A 22,118-nucleotide genomic window follows, 5' to 3' on the forward strand; every position below is an offset into this window, starting at 1 on the left:
GTACAAAATGCATTCCATTTGCATACGTTTGCACTGCGTTGTTAGTTACTCGAATTAATTTTAATATTTTCACGAAATGCTTTCTGTTGGATTAGTTTTTTAACATCGTTGTTTGGCGGCAAAGTACATTTGAAGGGGTTGCAACAGCGGTTTATTATTGTGACTATCCACAACACTTCTTATTATACAAAAAAAATAAAATAAAATAATGACTTTACCATTCTGTAGTAAAATGTTTCTGCTCTGTAGTAAATGTATGTAACTGAAAAAGACTATTTGAATATCTTTCAAAGGTGAAATAGGTATTTTTCGATAAAACAAAATTTGGCAGCAATACGAGACTGCAATAATCCATCAAAATGGATTACAAAATGTAAAAGAGTTATAGGTAGTGTTAGGAATATTTGCTTTCACGGTGCATGTTGTGTGTTTATCTTCAAGTATGTTGCATACCTGTACTTTCAATGAAAATATATGCCTAGCTGAATGTACCAGATATTTGTTTTCTTAGATTTTAATTTTAGTTTTACTTCTGAGTTCGATATAGATTTTCAGGTGAATTTATAAGTGTCCTGTAAACTATACTTCTTCAATAAATATTGTAAATGAATATCATGGATAATTAAAATATACAGGCATGTTTAATTACCATCACATTGATGCGTTTGGAAATTTATAACGTATACCCCATTCAGTGTTGCGAAAATGAGATATTTATGCTTCCATAAATGTTTCATATTTCAGGATAATCGAATTAAAAATCAATTCTCTTTCAAAATGGTTTATAGTTTCATAATTTTGCGTGCCTCTCTCTGCTTTCAATCCGGATTGCAAAATTATTTGTAAAATTATGTGTTTACTAGCAATGCCCTGCGGTTTCACCCGCATAGATAGCGATATCGTTACAGTGAAAAGTCTACTATAGGTCGGACTATAGGTTTAATTTTTAATCACATGAAAATCACCTTTACCCCGTCCCGCACTACGGCCTTTTTTTTTGTTTTAGTGGGAAAATCTTTCATAGATACCCACGGCTTCCGGGGGAGGGGCCGTGGTTTATGTCGGATTCCTGTGTTCCATCAAGACGCATATTGGTAGAATTCCTCCGTGACCCCCGCACTACGGCCTGCTCGAACAGTATACCTACTATTTTCTGTAGATTGACACTTTTAAAAATTCGTTATATCTTTTGAATGGAATATCCAATTCTTTTCATTTAAAAAGTATTTTGCTGGTATTGAAACAGTCTATAATAAAACATCATTTAATGGGATAAGGATTAATAAATGTGTATGGATAACATGGTTTGATTACTGTCGGCACTTCTATTTACTTTGAAAACGTAAAAAAGTTGTTGTAGTAACATAACTACTGAAGATGGACATATGGTATCGCGGACTTTCTTGTAGATATTGATCCATTCTATAATACCGTAGAACATTTTTTTGTTCTATCTTCAATAGATTCCGCAGCGCACGCGATGACAGAAGTTTTATTGAGGATTTTTTTACACCTTGGGTTACATTATTGCATTTTTGGTAAGGATCTCTAATTTTTTTGAAAATGCAATATAGCCTATGTTGCTCAGTAAAAATGCAGCTTTCTAATGGTGAAAGAATTTTTGAAATCGGTCCAGTAGTTTTTGCGTGAAAACCATACATACATACATACTTACAAACTTTTCCTCTTTATAATATTAGTATAGATAAAATGTTCCTCAATTTTTGTACATAATATGTGCTTCATTTTTTACCTCTATTATTATTGACAACTATATTCGAAATGCAAATAAAATTAATTGTTAGGAAGTCCACGATGATGACTTCGACATATGTATAATAAAATGCATTATTGAAAGTCTACGACGACAACACCTTATTAGGGCGTAAGTTAGGAAATGAAATCGAACAAAAATCATTAAATTAAACAAGATTAAACGATAACGTACAGATTACTTATTCGCCACAGTCAAGCATATTCGGGTAATTTTCAAATATTAGCTAAGTACTGGATAGCTGCCAAAGCGACATTAAAATAGATCGTTGACATGAGACCACAGCATGAGACCGTTAACCGCGTTGCACAAACTAAAGCACATCTAAAACCAATACATTGTATCAAGCTACGGTCAAACTGTATGTGTGTCACTCAATCAAGCAGGAACTACCATCCTTATCCTTCCCGTTATTATATATGTGTGTTTGTTTGTCTTTCTTTACGTCACAACGGGTACATTTAATATTATTATTTTATAGAGTTAGTACTTAGGAGTCTAAAAAGTGACATAGGCTGCTTTTCACTGCGGTCAAACATCTGTGGACGAAACCACCAGCGGATAGCTTGGTTTTCTGCATGTTTATAGACGAACTCGAAGGTTTATAGTCAAACAAATAAACATGGTACACAGGTAATCCTATTTCGTAATGAACTAGACATTTTTTTCTTAGAATGCAACGGAATTCAAAAGCTACCTCTTGTTTACGCTTACCAGTTACCACAAAACCAATTTACTATCTCTCAGCACTCTATCATTTTATTTGCAAAACATATAAACAGTACAATTTTCTTTGTAGTAAAACGTAACTATTTCATTATTGTTAAATAAATAAAATATTTTTTGACAAACTCTATTACAAAACATACCATAACAATACATGAAAAAGTTATTCATACAACTTATTTATACGTGAAGCTTTTTAATACAACCCTACTAAAGTTATAAGAAATATTTCTGTTACAATAACTGAATAACAATGGCAGGTATTTATTACATTAGGGTCGAGAGCCGTCGAGGGTAACAAAATGCCAGCAAAATGAAATCTTTCCCCCAATAAAACTGTCGTGACGCGAATTCGTCATCTTACAATATGAATATTATGAAGAACATGCACTGAATGTGGCATGTTGTTTATGTTCAAAGTATATTGTTTAGAGCTTTAACATGAAGGGTAATAAGTACATTTTTTACTTTTTAATGTAAAAAGTTCAATTGCACGCCTCATAAGCGAAGCGTTGAGGTGGGTACTACTGTCGCTTCGCGCAAAACATCTGATTTTTCAAACTTAAAATGTCTTTATGTATCATACATTGCACTTGTAAGATAATACATACACACACATATTAAGAAAAAACACTATTTTTAACGTTCATGATATTTTTGATGTCATTTTTGTTATTTAAACTAGTTAAAAAACAGTTTAAAAAAGTTCTGTCTTGGACGTCCGTGTGTCTGTATGTGCGGATCCTTTTTCTTGTTAACACGATAGCGACCGAAATACTTTACTAATCGAGTCTTTTTTTTTCTCTTACGCTTGAGTATGCTCAGGAATAGAACCCTTTCATTTTTTAGGGTCTGATTCGATGTGGTTTAATTGTTATTAAATAAACAAAAATAATAATTAATAAATATTTATTAAAAAAATTATGAGGCGTGCACTTTTGGATTTTCCAAATTATTTTTTAATGTTTTAGAATTTAGTGAAAAGCGTTAATGCTGCCTGCACCTCTATAGGTGAAGACTTTCAAACGGGTTTTTAAATTAGAAATTCATTTCATACTCCTATAAACAAAGGTAAAGTAATTACTTTACAGGCGTTAAAAATGTATGTGAAATATTTTTTTAGTGTTAGTGCACATGTGTAATTATTAAAAAAAATATTCTCTACATATGTGGTATAGAATCCCGTATCATATCGATTAGTTCATAATAGCCAATCTCAAAATAGGGATGTTGACCCATTAAGGCAAATTAGAGCGACGTCAGAGAGTATAAATTTAAAGATTTATTACGGCCCTGTTATTATTCTCCAAGTTCAAAATTAGACCTCGATTGTTGGAGCTTAGGGACACGCGTTGTCAATTTAATATAATTTAAAATGTCATTGTTCCGTCCATCGCGATCGCCGTTATTAATATGACGAGGGGATGAAAGGGTGAAGGGTAACACGTGTGATGTGGCCTTAAAATAATATTTATTGAATATGGCATCGTTATAATTTTGAGGGCTCGTTTCAGTGTCCGCATAAGGCCACAGAGTGTCTAAAGCTACTTATCATTTATTCATTTATTCAGTTCTTAATGTGTGAACAATTTGTATGTGTGAAAGACACAATGCATCATAGCAAATATGAATACCTGATAAATAATTAACGATTATAAATATATTTTATTACAACAATTAGTGCGTATCACCTGATACTAATTACTTCTATCTATTTTATGGCGAGAGCTTTTTTCTTTTCGCTTTGTTTGCTTTGTATAACAATTTAATAAATTTATAAATCCTCTGCTTGCATTATCAGCTCACGCTAGCGCATACTTAGCGTATTTTAAACTTTATCCTTCCATGCTTTGTTTATATATTCCGAGTACCAATTATTCGTCCAAAATAAATTATAGCATCAAAACATACCAATTCTAAAGCATTGTTTACTTCCTAAAGAACTTGAAGAGAGACGGATTATAATAATGACAATATTTTGAAGAACAATAACAATTGGTGATATAAGATATTTAGTATTGTATTTCAAATATCATTCAATTTCTATTTAACTCAATTAATCTCATTGTTTTAATCATAAGAGTTTAATAGATAAACCACAGTCCACAAATTGTACTATCGAATAATGTAACAAATTAGTTTACTGGCTAAGAAATTCAATTTCTAAAGCAATTTCGAAACCAATATAACTTAGGGCGAAAGTGAGAACACCTGGCCAGGTTAGCAGGTAGAAACACGTGATGCTAACAAAATATTATTATTATTACTGTATGCATTTCAAGCTACCAGACTTTTGCTTGCTAAATGTAAAGTTATAGATGACGTTGAGTTAATAAACGGACGGTAATAGGTGTTTTTACCCTAATTGACGTTTTTGTTATTTTACTTTTAAAAGGTATTTTTTTTTAAATATTGTGTATCCGGATATTTTCTATTTTACCTTAATTTAAAAAAATGCACATTTTAAAATTTATAAACTTAATGAGACGATCCAGTGGTTGATTTTGTATAAAACCTAAAAAGCAAAGCTTCCACACGTAGTATTTATATTCTCTTTGACTTCCACTTTAATTAATAGTTCAAAGCTTTAGTGCTCAATCGTGTGTAAAGTTCTCTAAAACATAACTTCATACGAGCCTAACGAGGCAAGTACCTACTTATCTCATGTTAGTTGATATTTCATCTCAAAAAATGGCCTAGATTTATTAATATTTAATATCCTGCAGATAGAGCAAGTACTTAAGTTACCTACTTTTATATAAAATATATAAGTACTTATACCTATTTCTTTTCTTGTTTTTATGTTTAAAATTAATTTCTTACCAGATATATGAGCGAAGCATAATGTCAGTGTAGCGATAGCACAGCCGGAAGCGAGGGCCGTAGAGAGCAGCACAGCTGAGGCAGATGCTCCCACACCCGCGCCACCAGCTGCCCCGCACACGATAAAAACATACAAAAAGGACGCAGCACACTCAGCCACCACAGCCTTCCACAACGAAAGAGTCCGCACTTCCAACCTCGCCGGCACTCTCCCGGTCAAACCAGTGTCATTCGTATTCGCATCCCTACGTAAACTATCCAATTTCTCAAACAAAGTAACGATATGCTGTTCCAAATTGTCATCCGAAATGTTGAACGTTTGCTCACCCATTTTTTTATCTATGCAATCATTACAAAAAAAACAAACACAATTTTTTATCTATGCAAAAATTCACACGGCTATGACGTCATTTCGATTGAAATAAAGAACGCGGGATGACGTTAAATTTACGCGCGTAAAGTGCAACGGACGCCCACGCGTTTCGATGCGGCGTGGCTAGGTCCGTAACGCGCGGTGAATGAACGATCACTGACACTGAATGAAGCTGAGAGCGGGGGGATCCGCCACTTGTTACACCCCCGCCGAAACCTGCAGGGTGGTTACAAGTTACTGCGATAACACAATACAACTTAATTGTGTTAACCATTACCATATTTGAAACCACCATAAAAATAGGGTCAGGACAGATAGGGAATAAATTGTTTTATCTCGTTTGTCCGTTCTGTAAACAGATGGTTAAAAATTTTATTTATTGGAAAATCCATGTTACTTTTCAATCCATGTTACTTTACAGCATTTCGGTTCCTTTGTTCTCAAAAATAAAAAAAAATACGTGTGGCACTCGGGGACTGCCGATGCCGCGGTAAAGCTATTGCATAGCATGCCTTCAAGCCACACCTCCGAGCCCGTCGAAGTGGGGAGCGTGAGGTTTTTTCGTTACGGAATTTCTCGATTCGGTCCCCGCGCTCAAGGCCCGCGATAGAAGCTATGCAATAGCTTAAAAGGATGTACTTAGCTACATTCGTATTAAATGTATATTTTGAAAACAAGTTCCGCTTTATTGAATACTAGGCGAATTTTTCTCTGGATTGAACGGGAATAAAAAATATAGCCTTTGCCATTCGGTTATATTTTTTTTTTGGCAAATCAGTTTAAATTCTAACAAATTGTGTGTCCCTTCTTTAAAATGGTAGTTTAGACCTCCTCGCCCCGGCTCTGCCCAGTGCCTAGTCCATAGTAATAATATCACAGTAAGTATATAGAAATATGGTTTTTAGACTGTAATATTCATGTAATATTATAAAATGCGTGAGAAACTCTGTCTGTTTCTTCTTCACGCCTCAACCTCTCAACCGATTTGGTTGAATTATCTTTTCAGTTTTTTTTTACATTTTGAGTGATAATATGATAATATCTTATAAGTTATTTTATAGGTATATGTAGCTCACTGCTTGATACATAGAGTATCCAATAAGAACAATTTTATTTTTTATTCAATTTGTATGAAACACAGCTGCTACCGTGGGATAAATTGAACGACACAAACGAAACCGCGAAGAAAGTTATACTTACAGTAACTTAATAATAAGAAAATTTTAAAATTTATGAAGATTAAAAAAAGTTACAGTATTATGCGTAGAGATTGGACGATCAAATAAAGCAATTGTTATAAATAAATAATTAGTACTTATATCGGCAGTTTTTGACTTATTTGCAGATGCTAAGCAGGCACAGTGATTAGGGCTGCTGATATAGTTTCGTTTCATTCGTTTAGTACGTTCCCACAGACTCCCACTAATTACATCTATGAATATAAATACTTCAAAGACGTCGCTTTCATTACGTACACGAACTATGTTACTATATCTTTATTGTTAATTATTATTAACTACAGTAATCTTTGGTAGTATGTAAAGCCACCACAATAAGTCGCAATCAATGGACTTTCTTACAGAAGGAGTGTTATAAGCTTAGAGTCGATATAATATATTATTCACTAGCACTTACTTTGCAATAAATTTTATCCACGATGTCTGCTTTGAATGTGTAAATGTTACGGAAATTTAATTCATAAGCATTTCCTCTGCGGTTTAAGTTCAAACCAAAAGCAATCTTATAGTTATAGGTACTTTCCTCGAGTATTATTTTCACGACATAGGGCCGATTTTTCAATCCTTGGATAAAACTTATCTGTCCAATAAAATATTACACGATACCTAATATTAAAGTACCACCTGTAAACTATCAAATACGGTATTCGACGAATAAGTTTTATTCAAGGATTGAAAAATCAGCCCATAAAATAGCATTGAAAGCTCAAACACGCTCAAACCTCCATTAATAAATAGATGTTTTGGCATTGTAAATGTACTATAATTTATCTTTAATCCTAGAATTCAACATAAGTTACTAAACACAAGCCGTACAAGTCTTAGTAAGTCGTGTAATATGTGCAAAGAAAATAATTTAACGTACCTTGCCTGCATTTTGCCAGCTCAAGTGATTATTCAAGCCCGTTAAACCCAAGTGTAGGCGTTCTCAGTTATCACACACCCTCGCTCCATAGAATTATTTCCAGCTTACGCGTCCTACGCATTTTAAATTTAACGTCAAAGAAGCTAAGTTCCTTAGGTAAAAAGGTAATTCATTTTTTTCTTAATTTGAAATTTAAATGCTTTAGTAGAAGCACAGAATAATAACTAGTAGCTAGCTAGTAGAAGCTAGTAGAAGTTATTCTTTAAGCTAAAAAAAAATAAAAATTGGAGGAAGGAATTAGGTAGGTATGTAATATGTATGTTTAAAAATTCAAAACAATGTTCTTGAGAGCTGAGCATAAGTGGACGTGGATTAGTTTGTTTATTATTATGTTTGTTTGTCTTTCTTTCACGTCGCAACGGAGATTTTATGATTTTAGGGTATGATTTTTACGTTAAGAGATGGTTAAGAGGCTTGAGAGTGACATGGAATACTTTACTTATGGGAATTTCCAAGACTACGTGGGCGAAACCAATACAATCAAAAACTATAAAAAACAATATTTAAGAAAGGGGAAACGAATAGTACTTTGAATTTTATTAATATTCTGGGTGCTCATCTTATACTGTAAAAACTAAAAGTTATATGAAGATCGAAGACAATATTTATTTCAAAATACAATACCGGAAAAACAGAACCAATTTAAAATTTATTTTAACGCCATCTCTTGGTGTTAGCTATATCTACTTGTTTATCTGAGTATTAGAAATACATCTTGTATGGGAAAAGTGTTATTTCCCGATTATAAAGTAAAAAGGAAATTACTGCTTAAATATATAATTAATATTTGAATAATAATGTGAGGCGTGAAATTATGATTACATTAAAATACTTGTATCCAGACAAGGTGTCAAATTGAAATTAAAAAAAACATTTTGACGGATAAGAAATAGTAACAGCGCCCTCTTCAAGTGGACTGTTGAAGCTAAAAAATGTATTTTTTGTAATGGTGGTTGTCGTAATGAATATCGACTGACTAGTTGACTGCGTCTATTTTTATTTCGACGCCCCCCGCGAATAATCCGGTAATCGTAAAAGTGTAAATGTTCAGGAAAAATAAAAAACCATTTTTCCTTAATAACTCCATTAAACAACAAGTATCAGAGACTTTTAATATCGCATATGGAAGCTAATTTTTTCAGCTATCTGGTTATTTCAACAAAATTTAAGTAGTCCCAAGGGCTTCGTTATAATTTAGCTGGATTCATTTTACTATACTAGTGTAGGTCAAGCTCTGGTCAGTAATGTCACTTACGATATTGTTCGTGTAAATTTATATTTTCGACGGCAACCGTAAAATCTTGTTGCGCTAATATTCGTGTTATTTGTTTTGTATACTGAACATTTGTAATAATCTATTATTTGGTTATTCGATTGTTTAACAGTAACGTACATTTTATTGTTATAACTATTACTGTTTATTCGAATAGTTTACTTAAGTATTATTTGATGATTATTATAGTATGTATTATGAAATACAGGACATTTTAGTAAATGAAACAACTTTGGATTGTTTCACAAAACTCGATAGTTATTCTTATCATAGAAAATAGACACTGCACTGAAAACACGACTATTACACATGATTACACAATCATGAAAATTATACTATGGTCCTATTACAGTTAAAATTTAATCAGAATCCTCATCAGAACCTCACAGAAGGCGAATCCGCCGTGACCAGTCAGTACTTGTGTGGTGTGGTGTGTGATGTCTTTTTCGCGACTACCTTGTATACAGCAGCAGCGCTTGGGAAAAAGGGCTTCGTGACTCCGGCCGTTCCTCCTACATCGTATCTCCTATCCCATTCGCTGATCGTATCCTGTCTCAAAATAAGCTTGACGAATGAAACAGGACACAGATCGTAATCCGGTTTCCGGAAAGGGCGGCTCCGACTCGACGGCCGCAATCTTGTTGCCGTTCCTATAGACCCTGAAGACGTGGCTGTTACCACGTCGGCATAGGCATCTATCAAGCCAAACCCAGCTCTACCTGCTCTGCCGTATGTGGGTCCGTATCGCGGGTGCCATTCGTTTCATCTCCCTGTCCCTCAACACCGCCGGGTGCAACACACCCCTCTTGATCTCATAAAGCCTCGAAGCTTCGAGTATCCTGAGGTCAAGAGGGAGAATCCCCAGAGACAGTCCGATATGCTCTGCAGATCTTCTGGGCAAAACCCCGTTGAACGGTGTTAAGCCTCTTTTGGACCCCCATCTTTTCCGCTTTGGGTGCCCACGCTGCTGATGCATACAATATAGTCGGTTATATAACTGCGATATATATAGTCTTAACTACTTGGGGGTTAAGCCCCCAACTTACTTTAGCTGCTCTTGCTAATAGCTTATAACGGGCGATTGCCTTTTTGCAAACGCTCCCGACATGTGCGTTGAATGTCAGGCCGCCATCAATATAATAAAGCCCAGTATCTTAATACTTTCGAAATATTGGATGTCCACACTCCCCATTACAAGTCGTGGCCTGTCAAATTTTAATTTTCGTGTTGAGAGCAGGGCACATGTCTTGTGTGGCGCGAATTTTAGTTTATTTCTGACACCCCATTCGTCAATTTTCCTCTATGTGCAGTTTGCCTTCGTCTTTACTTCTAAAGCAGTATCTCCATCAAACACAAGCACAATGTCGTCGGCAAAAGCCTGACAAAACACATCCATCTCCTCTCACATCCACAGCAGAGGATCCAACAAGAGGTCCCACAGGAGCGGCCCACCTATGGAACCCTGCACGCACCCCTTGTTGATCTCTCTACTCACTTCCACACCCGCATACCTAACTTTCACACCTCTTCCACTCAGGTATCTGCTGATCACCCGCCTAACGTTCCCCGGACACCCAACTTCGGCCAACCGCACCTTTATGGCTGGCCACCAGGCGCTGTCGAAGGCTCCCTCTATGTCTAGAGATACCACAACAGAAATCTTCTTCTCCTCCCTCTTATTTCTGATGTGGCTCACTAGTCTATAGAGGGCGTCGTCGGTGCTCCTCTGTGGCATGAAGCCATACTGATGGGGGCTTATTTGGCCAGCAGGTAGAACCTGAGTCGGACGACCAGCATCTAATGAAGATGAAGATGAAGGTTTCGATGTGGTCTATTCTGATGCCTGCCTCGTTTATCTATCAAACTTTCATCTCTTTTAATTTTTTCTAAGGCTGTGTAAATCATTTGCTCAGTAATAGAAAGAGTATTTAAAAAAATACCTTGCATACTTGCACTCCATAATGAAAGTAGCGGGAAATCGATTTCTTAATAAAACCCCGAATAAGCCTGTACTAGCACTTAATTAAATAATGTAGAAAACTTTTTACCTGAATAATATCGTAACAACGTTTACTGTCAAATCATATTGATATTATTTTTCGTAAAGATCTAAAACCATATTATTCGTTTCAAATACATTTTAATTTTATTTTATGGAATAAACGCGTAGTTTTTTATATCTTCGTAAATAAAGATAGAAAAATTCTGAAAAAAATTTACATGGTGTATTTTAACTTCTAGATGCCGAAAAACGCATAACATGAAGAACCCCGTAATAGGTCATTACCGGATTATTCGCGGGGGACGTCGATTTGTATTTTGTAGTTAATTAGAGTTAATCGCATTATTTAATGTTGTGGCTGCGGCCATATCATGCTTTCTTATGTCGGGCTTAGCTAAAACGCAAGTTTTGGTCGAGGAGGGTGGAAATCAGTGTAGAAAACGTTCTCACACAAATAGCGAGCAGTGTACTAAAAAAGCAAAATTTGACGATATGAGTGCAAGTGAAAAGAAATCGAATTTCTCCATGTTGAATACAAACTCAAATGGAACAATTAAACTAGCGTCGTCGTCCATGAATAAGCCTGGTGCGACGGCAAAGAAGCTAGTCATAAAGAACTTTAAAAGTATGTTTATGCTTGTTACCAACGGGCCGTCATATCATAACCTTCCTTCGTGACATCTGGTAATGAATGCGTGTGTGTTGCAGGTAAACCGAATCTTCCAGAAAATTATCAAGAAACAACATGGAGCAAATTACGAGAGGCTGTGATCGCGATCCAGACCTCGAAAGCTATAGCCTATTCCCTGGAAGAACTTTACCAGGCAGTTGAAAATATGTGCAGTCATAAGGTAAACAGAAGTTGGTAATCCAACGAGGTGAACCTTGCTGCCAGCTGTGTCTCATTCTTGGCTGCATATCAAAATTTGAATGACCCTTTATTTATTTTCAATTATCAATTAAATTATATTGGAAGTGCTCCGAATAGTACAGACACAATGAAGATTTATATTCACTATAGTACTAGCGGTCCGCCCCGGCTTCGCCCGTGGTACATATTTATGTTTTCTCTACATAAAAACCATCCTCGTACTTCAAGGAATATAATAAAAAAAGAATTATCGAAATCGGTCCACCCGTTCTCGAGTTATGCGCTTACCAACACATTTTGCGATTCATTTTTATATATAAGATTATATTGCTATTAGTTCTGATTTTTCAATCCATGGATAAAACTTACCCACCCAATAAAGTATTACACGATAATATTAAAATGTCACCGGTAAACTGTCAAAGACGGGCAAAGAATACATTTTTGAAATGGTAGTTTAATACATTATTAGACGAATAAGTATTAACCAAGGATTGAAAAATCAGCCCTTAGTGTAGTAATTATTGCTGGCACACACAATGTGTTTTATTTTTATTTGAAATAACCTCAAAATGTGGTCTCTACCGATACATATTTTCAATTATTAAAAAAAAATTAAAACAAGATAAAGAAAAATCCTCACGTCAAAGCATTAGAATGCTAAAAAACTTAAATATTAAATCATCGCATCAAAATAAATTATGATTGGCATTTATATTTAATTTTTAAATTCTTCATTCTAACAACTAATCATTTTCGTTCTGATTACGCTCACTTGCAGTCCATATTAGAATATCAATACATCTTCTTTGTATTAACCCAATAACAAAAAATTAAACACTATAATATACATGCTCAGAAAACAAAGTTAATAATACTACTAATTGCCGATTTTTCAATTTTTGGTTAAAACTTATCGGCCCAATAAAGCATTAGACAATAATATTATTATGTCATTTGTAAACTATCAAATACAGGTAATAAGAGTACATTTTTGAAATGGTAGTTCAATACATTATTCAACAAACATGTTTTAACCAAGGATTGAAAAATCAGCCTTAATTCTAAAGGTATTGAAATGGCCTTCAATCAAAATAAATCTAATGAAAAACCTTATTTGTAAAGTGAATTAAGTACATGATAAAATTAAAATTTCCAGATGGCTTCACAACTATACGTAAACTTAACAAACCTAGTAGAAGCCCACGTTAAGTCTAACATAGAGCAGTTCCTCTCCGAGAGTATGGACAGACAGGTCTTCCTCAAGCGCATGGACGACTGCTGGCGGGCACACTGTCGGCAGATGATCATGATTAGAAGCATATTCTTATACCTGGACCGCACTTACGTGCTTCAAAATCCTAGTATACACTCTATATGGTGAGAAGAGTCCATGCTATTATTCAGACTCTTGAAATTAATATTCATTATCTAATTTGTGTTTTGTGTGTACTAAGTTTTGAATAGTTTTGTTTCTCTTTGTAACAACTTAGATATATAGTTTACTAGCTGCGCTTTGCGGTTTCACCCGCTTGCCCCGCTCCTGTTGGTCTTAGCGTAATGATATATAGCCTCAAAATGTAGCCCCCTATAGCCTTCCTCGATAAATGGGCTATCTAACATCGAATTTTTTTTTTCAAATCGGACCAGTAGTTCCTGAGGTTAGCGTGTTCAAACAAACAAACAAAATCTTCACCTTTATAATATTAGTATACAATTTCATTTTGTATAGAAACTGAACTTAACAAACAGAATTTTAAATGTTCAGAATTAAAAGCAAAGTTATATTTAGTATTTATTTATAAGAGTGGTTTCTCTTCTATATATGAATTTTAACGAAGAATTATTGCAGTTTTTATATCTTTATACAACTGAGAAAATCTAATTCTGATCTTAAAAAAATTTTCTCTAAAATTTTCTATATAATTTCTATATTGTTATATTCACAGGGACATGGGTTTAGATTTGTTCCGTCACCACATAGCAATGAATACGTTGATACAAACGAGAACAGTGGATGGGTTACTGCTTCTAATTGAAAGGGAGCGAGGCGGGGATGCCGTGGATATCTCGTTGCTCAAGAGTTTGTTGAGAATGCTCTCTGATTTGCAGATATATCAGGATGCATTTGAACATAAGTATGTTGAAGTTGACTTGGTTTGTATTTTTAATCTTGTTTTGATAAAAAATATCATAATTTTAGGAGTTCAAAGGATAGGTATTTAAATAAAAAGCAAATGTATAATTTGAAATAATTTATTGATTTATTTCCTCTTAACTAAAAATTTCTATCCGAAAGACATTAACTTTTAATCAATTTGACAAAATTATACAACAATTCATAATAATATATATGAAATTGAATCTCAGACACAATATTTATTTTTAAATATGATTCTGCTCAATTTAGTCAAATGTCCCATATTTATTTTTGAATAATTGAAAGCCAGTGAACTATACAATACAGTCCACCCCACAGGTTCCTGCAAGCCACAGAACGGTTGTACGCAGCGGAAGGCCAACGCCTGATGCGCGAGCTGGCTGTGCCTCAGTACCTTGCGCATGTCGAGAAGCGACTGCGAGAGGAGAATGAGCGCCTGTTACATTATTTGGATGTGTGCACTAAGTTAGTAAAAAAAAATTTTAAAAAACTCTTTATAAGCAAGTAGACAAAATGAAAAATTAACAAATGTACTTAAAAACTACTTAGTGATGTCATTGTTGAAATAATTATCATCTTTTTTGACATCTTGAAACTTTGAAACATGTTTCATCACTCATCATCATAGTTGAAATGTTATATGACTATTTGGCATAAATTAATAATCATCATCGTTATTAAAACATATTATTTATCATGTTTGAAGTTATTGAAATTTGTTTCATCACCATTGTCATTGTTGAAATATGTTACATGGCTTAACAATGAATTAAATATCCTTCATCATCATTATTGGAATAAACTTTTCATCATTTTCGTAAATGTGATGTGTGAACATGTTCTCATTGTCATTGTTAAAGTATTTTATCTGTTTCTTCTATCAAACAATCGGATATATTCTATAAACTTTTTCTTCTTCCAGATGGCAGTTAATCCACACAGTAGAGAAACAGTTGCTAAGCGAGCACCTAACGGGAATACTGAGCAAAGGCCTGGAGTCCCTCATGGATGGGCCGCGGCTCAACGACCTGACTACTTTATATAATCTATTCAGTCGAGTTAAAGACGGGCTCAATGAATTATGTAATCACTTTAATGCGTATATTAAGGTAAGGATTGAAAAATATTTGTGTATAGATTTTTTTAGTTGTGCAGTGTGCTAAATCTAAAAAATTTAAAAACTTAAAGAATATTTTGAAATGTAACTTCTTTAGGCGCGTTGAGAGCAAATTTTCAAAGTTGTGTAATGGCAATACCGTCACGTCATCGATTTTGGTATCTGACCAGAGAAGTTTCACTTCTGACATGTGTACTCGGCACACACGCTCTTTCTTATGTTTTTGTTTTTCCTACTGTGAAAGTAATTTTTAGAGCCGCTTTTTGTCAGATAAATGCTAAGAGAATATTTTAATGGCAGTTTCTGTGTTATAAAGAAAATACGTCATATTTAAAACTTAACTGCCTAACACGAAATGGACGAAATTAAATACATACATAATTAAATTTTTAACATTTGTTTAATTTAACATAACAATAACAAGTAATCAAAAGCGTATATAATTATCTATTGCAGAAAAAAGGTAGAACAATAGTAATAGAGCCAGAACGGGATAAGACGATGGTCGCCGAGCTGCTGGACTTCAAGGAGCAGCTCGACAACATTGTGAACAGCTGCTTCCAGCGGAACGATAAGTTCCTCTACTCCATGCGAGAGGCGTTCGAGTTCTTCATCAACCAACGCCAGAACAAACCGGCTGAACTTATAGGTGAGATTTCATGATAATTGTCTAGGATTGTGTCATTTAATCAATTCGTCCTTAAAATGATAAACCGCAAGTTTTGTAACTATTTTGAAAAGAAGGTAAAACTTAATTGGAGCTTAGTGCTAGTATTGTTGATGTTTACATAATAACTCCAATTAAAGATACGTCTCAATTATCTTTAGAATGAATATTTCTAAAAAAATTGGTTGTCTGTAAAGTCGGTTTACTGACGATAGTTGAACGTGACAACGTTCGATTGTGCTTCTTTGTCGCTCGTTCCGCGCTCTCGCTTGCACTTCAAGCCTTGCATGGAACGCCTCAGAGCGAGGTAAATGAATGAGTGAAACCATGCATAAGTCATGAGTCATGTTTTTTCGTACGTGCAGCCGGCTATTGAATTATAAGACGTTGTCACGTCAAAAAAACTATCATACAAAAGTGAAAACCAATTAAAGATCCTTTTGATTCAGCTGTGATTACTTTACAATTCTATAAAAATTTTGCCATAAATAGAGACGTTTTATTAATATACCATAATTAAAATAACATGACAATTTTCAGCGAAATTCGTCGATCTCAAACTGCGGGCTGGCAACAAGGAAGCGACAGAGGAAGAACTAGAGAGGTTGCTCGATAAAATTATGGTCCTGTTCCGATTTATACACGGCAAGGATGTCTTCGAAGCGTTCTACAAGAAGGACCTAGCGAAACGGCTGCTGGTTGGCAAGTCAGCGTCCGTTGATGCTGAGAAGTCTATGCTGAGCAAGTTGAAGCAGGAGTGCGGGGGTGGGTTCACTTGCAAGTTGGAGGGAATGTTCAAGGATATGGAACTGTCGAAGGATATCAATGTGACGTATAAACAGGTATTTTTATGTGGAATTTTGATTTTTTTTTTCTTGTTTTTGCACTGCATAATGTTGTGTTTTTAAGTAAAAAAATTTTTCGAATAAATCGCGTTATCAGAATTAATATAAATTAAAGCACGTCCAAGGAGAAGCGATACCAAATGTAAACAAACCACAGTCAAGGTCATTCGGAATAGCAGTAACCTTTTTAAAGTTGGATTTAAATATATTTTTATTAAATATCCGGCAAATTGTAATAATACAAAAAAGGATAGTCTATTTTATAAATTTTATCAAAATTTGAATTATTGTATAATGTAGATGTAAATTAAATAACGCGAATAATAATAATTTTCTGAATCTGTGTATGGCAACACACTTGCCCCCTGGATTTGAAACGAATCAGTCGAAATGTGAGTGTGTAATACCTCTGCCTGCCCCTTATGGAATACAAGCGTGATGATATTATGTTGTTTATGGAAATAAGAAAACAATTTTTTTCGAAGAAAAGTAAAATCTGTTGATTATTCTCTCGACGTACTTGGTTGTGGCTCCATCATTAACCACTCTTAATAAAAACAAACAATGAACAACAACTTAACTAAAACAAGAAATTAACTTAACCTAAACAAGAAATAATTAAATAAACAACAAACAATAACAAAACTTTAACAAATAATTTGTATCACCACGAGTGCGTTCCGAAACAGAATAAATCTTTTTAAACCCGGCTTGACTTGTCATGTGAACAACCGGGAGAACGAGACATTACGGCAACTGCACAAGATGGAAAGAGATAGATATTAGTTTGTCAACCCCACAGTTGTTTTTAAGGTGAATGACTTTTCGTATCGCTTCTCGTATGCCTTTCTTTAGTTAATATTTTTGGAAGTGAAATTTGAATCTCATTTAATCATATCCTTTTTCTGTTCTTTTTTAATATGTAAATATTTCGAATATTTACATCATGAAATAGCCTCCCTTATATTTTTTTACAAAAACTGTATACTTGATTACAATCCTAGTACAATAACCTTATGAAGTTTCACATAAGGTTACATAAAGACATAACAAAGTCATATCATGTGTGTTTATTGAAAGTTGTTTGTGTGTAGCACCTGGCCGCCAGCGCGGAGAGCTCGGGGCTGGAGCTGTCGGTGTACATCCTGACGATGGGCTTCTGGCCCACGTACCCGCCGGTGGACGTGCGCCTGCCGCCCGAGCTCACGCGCCAACAGGACCACTTCGCCAAGTTCTACCTCGCCAAGCACTCGGGCCGCAAGCTGCAGTGGCAGCCCACGCTCGGCCACTGCGTGCTGAGGGCGCACTTCCTGCAGGTGTGTACAGTGTGTAGTGTACTGCGGGACCACCGAGCCAAGTTCTACCTCGCCAAGCACTCGGGCCGCAAGCTGCAGTGGCAGCCCACGCTCGGCCACTGCGTGCTGAGGGCGCACTTCCTGCAGGTGTGTACAGTGTGTAGTGTACTGCGGGACCACCGAGCCAAGTTCTACCTCGCCAAGCACTCGGGCCGCAAGCTGCAGTGGCAGCCCACGCTCGGCCACTGCGTGCTGAGGGCGCACTTCCTGCAGGTGTGTACAGTGTGTAGTGTACTGCGGGACCACCGAGCCAAGTTCTACCTCGCCAAGCACTCGGGCCGCAAGCTGCAGTGGCAGCCCACGCTCGGCCACTGCGTGCTGAGGGCGCACTTCCTGCAGGTGTGTACAGTGTGTAGTGTACTGCGGGACCACCGAGCCAAGTTCTGCCGAGCTACTGTTTCCTCCACAATATAACAATACAACGAACAGCCCAGCACTGCAATCTTACGGCCAAAACAGAAACAATAATAATCGAACACTCCAGCCGAGTGTTCGATTCAGCCGAGGCCCATTTTTCGTAAACCGAACAACTAAAAATTTAAAGTAACCACACAAAATGAACTACATATTACATTATTTTTTGCAAATCTTTGATAATTTTAATTTTTCGAATAAATATTTCTTTGTTTTTCATATTTGATATGTTCAAGAACATTATGTTATAACACTAATATGTAAAATTTTTATGTTACAGGGTAACAAAGAATTACAAGTATCACTGTTTCAAGCGCTAGTTCTACTCCTATTTAATGATGGCAACAATCTCTCGTTTGAAGACATTAAGGCAACTACTAATATTGAGGCATGTAAAGTGCATTATTTAATATCTTATACAGAAAAACAAAATATGTCAATTTGTATGTGTTGTTATGCAACACGATACAATCGTACTTGTAAAACGATTTTCCCCATATGAAATAGGATAAAATAAATTTCAAGTTCCTGATAACACTTTTAATTTTATCTCGCGAATATTTGTGCTTAAATTTATCATCAGAATTTTTACTAAGGCGGGCCATATACAAGCGGCGCGGCGCGCATCGGGCGCACTGCGGGCGCGCTGCCGGCGTGTATCGGGTGCGCTATTGGCATTTTGTATAAAATAATTTTGGAAAGGCGGCGCAACCTTGGCACAACCGTGGCGTGCCGTCTCGACGCCTGTCCAAAATTCTTTCATACAAAATGTATAAGAAGGACGTGGTGCAAAACAGATTCAAGAGGTGCGCTTATGGCACGCCCGCGCCCGCGCCGCTTGTGTTTGACCCGCGTCTAACACATAGGATAGGTTTTATCCCGGAAATCCCACGGGAACGGGAACTATGCTGGTTTTCCTTTGAAAACGCGGTCGATGCCGCGGACGGAAATCTAGTGTGCAATAAATCAATTGAATTTTATTGAAGTGAAACTTCTTTATCGGGGTTGGAAAAAAATTTAGTGTAACATTTTTCCGTTACGCGCCATCTTTTTTTTATCCCTACCACGCGTGATTGACGTATTTCTGTACTTAAAGGTGCATATAGTAAATTATTTTTTGAAAAATTTTGTCATTTAAAGAAGTTTCACTTCTTACGTGTGTACACTAGTACACGCACACATTTTGTTTATATATCTGTATGGTACAGGAAGGTGAGCTCCGTCGCACGCTCCAGTCGCTGGCGTGCGGCAAGGCGCGCGTGCTCGGCAAGACGCCGCGCGGCCGCGAGGTGCACGACAACGACACGTTCTCCTTCAACGGGGACTTCGCCAACAAGCTGTTCCGCATCAAGATCAACCAGATACAGATGAAGGAGACGGTACGTGCGCACACACACACACACACTTGTATACTCACGTACTTGTATACTCACGTACTTGTATACACACACACTTCGCCAACAAGCTGTTCCGCATCAAGATCAACCAGATACAGATGAAGGAGACGGTACGCACACACAACAAAGACTAGCACAGCTGTTATAGCACACACGCACAAAAAAAATTTCCAGCAACAAACCGTAACATACAAATACTGCTTGCTGTACCTGAACTGCTAGGAAAAAAGTCAATATCTTTTTTACGGTTAAAATTGCATCACGTTCACTATTTAAACTAGAAAATTATGTATAATATGGAAAATATCTATTAACATATTATGGCAATACTATAAATTAAATTTTCTATCTGGCATCAATAGCGACCAGCGCTAGATCATCTTTTCGATAGCCATCAATGAGTGTATTAATTTTTACCGAAAAAAGCGTGTGTGCCGACACGTGACAGAAGTGAAACTTCTCAAGTTCCAAAGATACTAAATTCGTCTCTAAACTCCATGACGTGACGGTATTGCCATGACGCGACCATGAGATTTTACTCTGAACGCGCCTAAAGAACTATAATAAAAAGACGGGTTGCACTCCGGGAGTGCCGGCAGAAGTGAAAACTTGATTATTAACGTTGAGCATGTTTGATATCCATCCGTCTTACGCTTTTTCGATCAGGTCACGTGTCCTGACGCGAGTTTTAAGATTTTATACCCAACGCCGCTAAAGAAGTTTTCACTTCAATAAATGTTGTACATTAAATTTGCAGAGCGAAGAGCAGAAGGCGACAGAGGAGCGCGTGTTCCAGGACCGCCAGTATCAGATCGACGCGGCGATCGTGCGCGTGATGAAGATGCGCAAGGCTCTCTCGCACAACCTGCTCATCTCCGAGCTGTACAACCAGCTCAAGTTTCCCGTCAAGGTGAGGCTACAAACATTTATTCCTTCAGAAGTGCTTTTGAATCGTCAAAATTCCTTATTTTTACTAGTTACTAGACTAGAGGTTCGGAAATTCTATTTGATTTGACAGAGAAGTGCCGGCAAGAAAGTCTGTAGTTGCTGATTTTCAGAAGCGCTTCTGAATCATCAAAATTCCGTATTTTTACTAGTTACTAAAGGTTCGGTTCGACAGAGGAGAGCCAGCAAGAAAGTCTGTAGGTGCTGAATAAAAATCTCGTCAATTTTACTTTTGATTTTTTTATAATAATATATCAAAATAATTATGCCGATGCTATAACCGTAAAATTTGTGATGGGTGGGATGGAAAATCAACATTAATTCGGAGCATTTTATTAATTTTTACTCACGTTTCAGATCTTTTTATTTCAAAAAATATTGGAGAAACCAAAATTTTTATAGCCAGAAACGTTCTTTACAGTTTCTTTCTACTTGGTACATAATACAACTATGTAATAATTGATTCATCATAATTACTTGCAGCCAGCGGACCTGAAGAAGCGCATAGAGTCGCTGATCGACAGAGACTACATGGAGCGCGACAAGGACAACCCCAACCAGTACAACTACGTCGCGTAGTCTCTGCACCGCTCTGCTCTGTTGCCAACTACCCTCAGTAGATGTACCGCTAAGATAGACCAATGATTCGTCTCAATAAACATTTAACGGACTAAATTGCTGTTTTTTTCGTGTGCAATAAATATAGCTTGGTTACTTTCTATTCTAAAGTACGATTCACTTTGGATAATATAAGATATACTGTCTCCCATTACAAAATATAGGATAGTTTTCGATAAACGGCTGTCGCTTATAAGTTATATCTTGGGCTCATCTTACTATTTCATCTAATATTACATCGTTTATAGAAGAGGGATAAATAAAACTATTTATAATTTTCCGAGTTTGTTTTATTTCAACATCTTAAAAATAACTCACAAATGATTCTATATAATACTATCAGAATTGTTAAATGATCTAAATATACAAATAAATATAAGGTGGAAGCTAAGAAATGTATTTATTGTTTAAATGAATTATACTACAAATTATTAATCATTATTCGATTCCACTCTAAAGAAGCTTACCCAGTATTTCGAGTTAAAATTAACCAGCAATTTTAAATTTCTTTGAAACGCAAAATAAGCTTGAATTCATTTATACATTTCTATCAATGGAAGACAATGCAAAGAACTTTTGAGCAACACGAATTAA

General features: G+C 35.9%; 2 protein-coding genes across 3 annotated transcripts in view; one reads left to right on the forward strand and one right to left on the reverse strand.

Moving 5' to 3' along the window:
* bib (MIP channel family protein big brain) overlaps window positions 1–5,842 on the reverse strand; it is a 77,334-nt gene extending 71,492 nt beyond the window's left edge. For both annotated transcript variants that reach the window (XM_090103211.1, XM_090103210.1), the window contains exon 1: window positions 5,324–5,842. In XM_090103211.1, coding sequence (XP_089959337.1) covers window positions 5,324–5,654 — 331 coding nt within the window. In that variant the 5' untranslated portion in view covers window positions 5,655–5,842. The remainder of the gene's footprint in view (window positions 1–5,323) is intronic.
* A 2,915-nt stretch (window positions 5,843–8,757) lies between these two features.
* Cul4 (cullin 4) lies at window positions 8,758–21,804 on the forward strand. The gene is made up of 14 exons (XM_090103205.1): window positions 8,758–8,857; window positions 11,443–11,759; window positions 11,843–11,985; window positions 13,165–13,385; window positions 13,955–14,143; window positions 14,485–14,631; window positions 15,089–15,275; window positions 15,740–15,932; window positions 16,491–16,792; window positions 17,890–18,489; window positions 18,845–18,956; window positions 19,777–19,943; window positions 20,719–20,871; window positions 21,390–21,804. Exons 2-14 carry the CDS (start codon window positions 11,516–11,518, stop codon window positions 21,483–21,485), a joined length of 2,754 nt encoding a protein of 917 aa, XP_089959331.1. The 5' UTR covers window positions 8,758–8,857; window positions 11,443–11,515; the 3' UTR covers window positions 21,486–21,804.
* Window positions 21,805–22,118: the final 314 nt, after the last annotated feature.

This window comes from Colias eurytheme, chromosome 6 (assembly GCF_061535395.1).
Source record: "Colias eurytheme isolate Ceu_HAF_F1 chromosome 6, ilColEury1 Martin Lab GWU primary, whole genome shotgun sequence".
NCBI classification, from domain to species: domain Eukaryota; kingdom Metazoa; phylum Arthropoda; class Insecta; order Lepidoptera; family Pieridae; genus Colias; species Colias eurytheme.